Below are 6,382 nucleotides of genomic sequence, written 5' to 3'. Positions count from 1 at the left end.
TATATATATGTGTGTGTGTGGGTGTATACATGTATGTATGTATATATGTATGCTATAATATGTATATATATATGTGTGTGTGTGTGTGTGTTTGTATGTGTGTGTGTGTGTATGTATAACTATATATTAACACTTTTTACGTGCTGATACGCTTAGGAAATCAAAGATGTGCGCTTCAATTTGAGCGCCGAGAACTGCGAGAACCTCATTGCTACCATCGGAGGTACACAGGTACGTTTTCAATATCCGTTTTTTGGTTTATGTACCCTATGTTCTATACACGGCGGTATATTTACCTATCCCACACTCTCAAATTCCAAAAAATGCTACTTATACTTTCTGTTTTTCCTTTGGCTACTCGCTTTATCCCACTCCGTATGTAGTATTTGCCCTGAAGACCTCGCTGAGCGTGTTGATGTTTATTTGTACTGCTCTCGTTTAAGCTGCGTGTACTTCCGTATACTGTTGTTTGGACGATCCCCTTTTCCACCGTTGCAGTTTATATACCACCCGCACGGTTTGAGTGTTCAACGGTTGTTTAAGAACACTCGCTGATTTGTACACGTGCATTGAATATATACTCGCTGAGCTGTACGCCTGCGAAAGATATCCAGGAAGACCCAACGAACACGTGGGTTCATTCCAAAGTTTTGCACACGGCCCTGCAATCTGTAACACCGTACCCCCTCTCGCAACAGTTGAACGTATACGACACAGAGAGCTACATCAATCAGTACGAGGAAGACGCACAACAAGACGGCACGCATGTCGATATTCTGCTGCAACACATCGGAGACGAGCACCAGGTAAATATCCAGACGCCGTGTTTCTATCGAACAGACACCTACCTTTTCTCATTGGTGGCATGCTTCTGCCTTGTTCTGATGTACCCTCATGCTGTTTATATATACCTGACTTTGCTGGGACAGACGTTGGAGTGTGTGTGCTGGCTGGCTTCAGAGTGTGGGGATGCGGTAGTTGCGGTGGGCGGTGCTGAGAACACTGTACGTGTCTTTTCCAACGGACGCCTGGCTGAGGTTGCTGAGTTCCACGGCCATGGAGGTATGAGATTGTACTATACATAACGCATGAATAGTTGTAGGGGGAGTGGTAGGTACTTATACTATACATAACTCATGGGTAGTTCTAGAGAGAGTGGTAGGTGAATATGCTATACATAACTCACGAGTAGTTGTAGAGAGAGTGGTAGGTGATTATACTATACATAACTCATGAATAGTTGTAGAGGGAGTGGTAGGTGATTATGCTATACATAACGCGTGGGTAGTTGTAGGGGGAGTGGTAGGAGATTATACTATACATAACTTATGGGTAATTGTAGAGGGGGTGGTAGATGTTTATACTATACCTATACATAACTCATGGGTAGTTCTAGGGAGAGTGGTAGGTGATTATGCTATACATAACTCATGGGTAGTTGTAGAGGGAGTGGTAGGTGATTATACTATACTTAATTTATGAATAGTTGTAGAGGGAGTGGTAGGTGAGTATGCTCTACATAACGCATGGGTAGTTGTAGGGGGAGTGGTAGAAGATTATACTATACATAACTCATGGGTAGTTGTAGAGGGAGTGGTAGGTGATTATACTATACATAACTCATGAATAGTTGTAGGGGGAGTGGTAGGTGGTTATACTATACATAACTCATGAGTAGTTGTAGAGGGAGTGGTAGGTGATTATACTATACATAACTCATGAATAGTTGTAGGGGAAGTGGTAGGTGGTTACACTATACATAACTCATAGGTAGTTGTAGAGGGATTGGTAGGTGATTATACTATACATAACGCATGGGTAGTTGTAAGGGGGGTGGTAGGTAGTTATGCTATACATAACTCATTGGTAGTTGTAAGCGGATTATACCGGATACCCCTCTGCTCGCCGCTGTTGGTAGACGCCTAAATCACTCTTGCTAGGCGTAGAACATACGAACTTCTCATATCACACTTGACGATTATCATCGAACTGGTTCTTCTACCTCGCACTCCCGCATACGTTCGTATAGTGCTTCCTATGGATTGGGCTTGGGTGCGGAGTCAATAGTGTTGTTAAGGTGCACTGTCAATAGTGTTGCTATAACCCATGCCTATCAAACGTTACACGCGCTGCCCTAGACGGAACTTGCGGGTTAGATATCACGGCCATTCACAAACGGGATCAGGTACACGCCTTCCCACTTGTTGTTTATTTAGGTGACGTTCATGGAGTCATACGCTAATAGCCTGTCTACTCGCACCTGGATGATAAAGCCAACCCCTTCATTAACTGATGAAGGGTGCACTTATTCAGATAGAACGCAAGCATACCAAATACTCATCTTACCCAAATACACATCTTACCCAAATACACATCTTACCCAAAAACACATCTTACCCAAATACACATCTTACCCAAATACACATCTTACCCAAATACACATCTTACCCAAATACACATCTTACCCAAATACACATCTTACCCAAATACACATCTTACCCAAATACACATCTTCCCCGAATACACATCTTACCCAAATACACATCTTACCCAAATACACATCTTACCCCAAATATACATCATACCCAAATACACATCATACCCAAATACACAACTTACCCCAAATATTCATCTTACCCCAAATACTCATCTTACCCCAAACACATATCTTGCCCCAAACACACATCTTACCCCAAATACACATCTTACCCCATATACACATTTTAACCCTTTTCATATACATACAATACCAATATCTGTGTACCTCATCTGTAGGCTCTGTCACACTATTGGAGGCTGTCCCGTGTCGGCCCGGCGTGTTCGTATCCGCTAGCAAAAGCGACTGGAGCGTGCGAGCATGGCAGTTGACTGTGGAGCCCCCTAAGTTCAACGGCTGCCCCCCCACAGACACGAAGCACTGTCTCTCTCTGTGCAAGCTACAGAGTGCGCCTACCAGTCTGTGTGCGTCAGGGGATGGCCTGCACGTGCTGGTGGGGTGCCGGGACGGGAGTGTGGTGCAGTTGCCTATTCCCACACGTGACGGAATAAGCGAGGTGGCCGACATATCCATCAGAGCACCGGAACCCCTCTTCAGCAAACACAACACCGCCGTAGACTCGCTGCACTATCTCGATGCCCATACAATACTAAGCAAATCCACTGACAACCACACTATGAAGTGGGACTTGGGCACTGGAGTGGTCCTGAGCACCGTCATTAAGTCTAGAGGGTTTGGAGCGGGTTGGTGTAGGTTCGATGTGAGTCATGACAAACGGTACATGTGCGTGGGCACGGACGGAGGGGCTGTGCTTGTGTTTGATCTGGTTTCTAAGGCGATTGTGGTGAGTCTGAAGCATCCTAGGGTCAAGGAGATGCGCGTTATGGCGTGTGCGTTCTCCAAGGACATGAGGTGGGTGTGCTTGTCGGTGTGAACATTCATATGTGTCTACTTAACATATTGTTATCACATGTATTATGCCTATACATGTACATATACCCTCCATACATACTTTTTATTAAGAAATGTGCGTGGCAAATATACACATACGCATCCTTGTGTGTATAGGCAACTATCGCCATAAGTATCAACAGATAGAATAGCCACAAGTGCAGGATATGCAGTTCTTAACGTTTGCACACATGCACAGTCATCTGAGAGTCCTTTTAGATAGTACCATGCGCCTGTGCCTGTATAGTTACTATGTGTTGTACACGTGCAGGATATGCAGTTCTTAACATTTGCACACTTGCACAGTCATCTGAGAGCCCTTTTAGATAGTACCATGCGCCTGTGCCTGTATAGCTACCATGTGTTATACACGTGCAGGATATGCAGTTATTAACCTTTGCACACATGCACAGTCATCTGAGAGCCCTTTTTGATAGTACCATGCGTCTGTGCCTGTATAGCTACTATGTGTTATGGTACGCCGAACCGGGCTTCCTTCCAAGAGTGAATACCGTGTGTGGAGACGGTAATAATCAACTGCCCAGTACCATAGCTGCATAGCCTCCCGGCGTTAGTTATACACTCCGCACCTATTATGTGTAGTGACCTATTGATAATTTTAAGGTCCTGGCCTGTCCGGTCCGGTCTCTGCGCCGCACATTAAATAGTCCCAACCTCATGTGCGTATGAGGACGGGTAGTTGCGGTGGGTGTCAGGGGGTGACCTAAGGGTAAACCTTGCACTTACGCTGAGTGTTGAGTTACACTGCCAGTGCATATAGTGGGTGGCCGGAGGAAGTCAAAAGTGTACCATATCTGAACCCTTTCGCAGCGCACTTTACTATATACGTAGTACTCACATACTGCTTCCACTTTATCGTTATGGACCGTCACAGCCGGATTGTGTGCGCGACCGAGAAGTCCTATGTGTTCCGTTTCGACTACATCGACCCCCGCATACACAAGCAATGGAATAACAGGTCAGTCACGGATGCGAGTGATGACTCCGACACAGGCGTTCAACCAGAGCGTGCAGACAGCGACGACGACGACGACATGGGAAGTAGCTAGGCCCAGAGATGTGGTCAGGCAACTAGACGGGCCATTTTATACGGTATGTGACACATGCGCTTGTACAACATTGAGGTCAAACTAGTGGTAGGTATATAAACATCATTGAGGCTAAACTAGTGGTAGGTATACAAACATCATTGAGGTTAAACTAGTGGTAGGTATATAAACATTATTAAGGTTAAACTAGTGGAAGATATATAAACATCATTGAGGTTGAACTAGTGCTAGATATATAAACATCATAGAGGTCAAACTAGTGGTAGGTATATAAACATCATTGAGGTTAAACCAGCGGTGATGAGAGCATGGAAAGGGGTTTGACAGGCGTGTGATGTCGAGTCTTGCGTTGCATAATCTGATGGTCCGTGTGTGTTCTTGTTGTGCAAACGTGCACACCAGGGCAGGGCTGGTTGTGTAATATCCCACAATGTGCAACACATCCACCACGTGCATAAGCTCTTACCTCCGCCCCACTACTGTGTGTACATGCTTCGAACCAAGTCGTATACCTCCATCACCGTGGGTTGTCATTAGCCTCAGCAGCGTATGTACCGAACCTCTGACGATATCCCATACTGTCTGTCGTCTCCAGCTACGCAAGCACACGCACACGGCCAGGAACGTCCCGGTTTGCCGCTCTGCCAAAGCGGGACAGCACGCTGGGCGCTTGAATAGCCTGCCGATTGGACAGGGTACCCAACACCAGCACTAGGCATTGTACGGTATCTGTTAAAGCGTGTCCGTGCTACACATATGGATGTACCAAGGCCAGACCAGAGACCAACTGTACACAGACTTAGCCCTAGACGTAGCCCACCCCTAACCCGAGTGACAGGCGTAGCTGATCTCTCGCAGGTGGACTGTAGTAGTGTGTAGGGGCAGGGCAATGCATGCAACCCACAATTAACATCGACGCACAAGCCCCCCTTCGCCAGCTGTATCTGTGAACCAGATCCCAAGTGATGTCTCTTGCAACGTGGGAGTGTGCGCTATGGACGGACTCAGCCCTGCCACAGACGAGAGGGTGTCGATGCGATGGTTAGCTGGCTTAGGTATCCAAGCGCCTGTTGCATAGCGGAGAGCTTCACTGTGATCAAACAGAGCTCGTTTATCCTGTGAGTAAGCGGTGTTGTGAGACATACAAGCCAATTAAACCACACCCGCAGAGTGATGCTGCTGGGTGCAAGGAGGATCTGTAACAACAGAACGCGTACGTTTGACGTGTACATTCTCACGTATAAGCTAGATCGAAAATGAGAGTTAAACGTCACGCATGCAAGATAGGGAGTAAAAGATGTACCATGCTTGACAGGCATGGTATTAATGAGACTAGCAAGTATTAAAGGTGTGCTCGGAAGCAGATGGATACAGTAAGCAAGCTGCGAAGGTTCTAGTACTGTGAGTGATTGTCTTTATTATAACATTATACAATCTATTGAACTATATTGCTCGTGGCCTATATTGTGAGCGACTACACGGACTGTACTCAAGAAGGGAGTAGACTCCGCTGTACCAGCACATACACCATACATGAGGGCTTGTATCATATCTCTTACAAGACAAGGCTATCAGAGGATATCCAACTGAGTACATACATCACAAATACAAGTCCATTTGTATATTCCTGACGAATCTTTAGAGGATCTTCTACAGAGAATGTAACATAAACTCAAAGACACTCATGCACGGACCGTCACTCTAGATGTCGCAAGCACCATGGTCGTCAATATTTATTCTGTCTGATATAGTAGATATTCATTTTTTCAAAGCAATCTCAAGCACTGAGATAATGCGACGGGAAATCTATTAAATCATACTATAGTATCGCCTCGTAATAATTCTTCGTAGATATGTTTATGTA

General features: G+C 45.6%; 1 protein-coding gene across 1 annotated transcript in view; it reads left to right on the top strand.

Annotated features, from left to right (window-relative positions):
* Positions 1-5,888, top strand: part of SARC_04801 (hypothetical protein) — a 7,581-nt gene extending 1,693 nt beyond the window's left edge. Inside the window, exons 2-7 of the mRNA XM_014301334.1 lie at positions 157-231; positions 699-806; positions 930-1,062; positions 2,776-3,409; positions 4,344-4,561; positions 5,114-5,888. Of these exons, the coding sequence (XP_014156809.1) occupies positions 157-231; positions 699-806; positions 930-1,062; positions 2,776-3,409; positions 4,344-4,518 (1,125 nt within the window). The 3' untranslated portion in view covers positions 4,519-4,561; positions 5,114-5,888. The remainder of the gene's footprint in view (positions 1-156; positions 232-698; positions 807-929; positions 1,063-2,775; positions 3,410-4,343; positions 4,562-5,113) is intronic.
* The last annotated feature ends 494 nt before the right edge of the window (positions 5,889-6,382 follow it).

Source organism: Sphaeroforma arctica, assembly GCF_001186125.1.
Source record: "Sphaeroforma arctica JP610 unplaced genomic scaffold supercont1.284, whole genome shotgun sequence".
NCBI lineage: Eukaryota > Ichthyosporea > Ichthyophonida > Sphaeroforma > Sphaeroforma arctica.
This window is presented reverse-complemented; position numbering and strand designations above follow the sequence as displayed.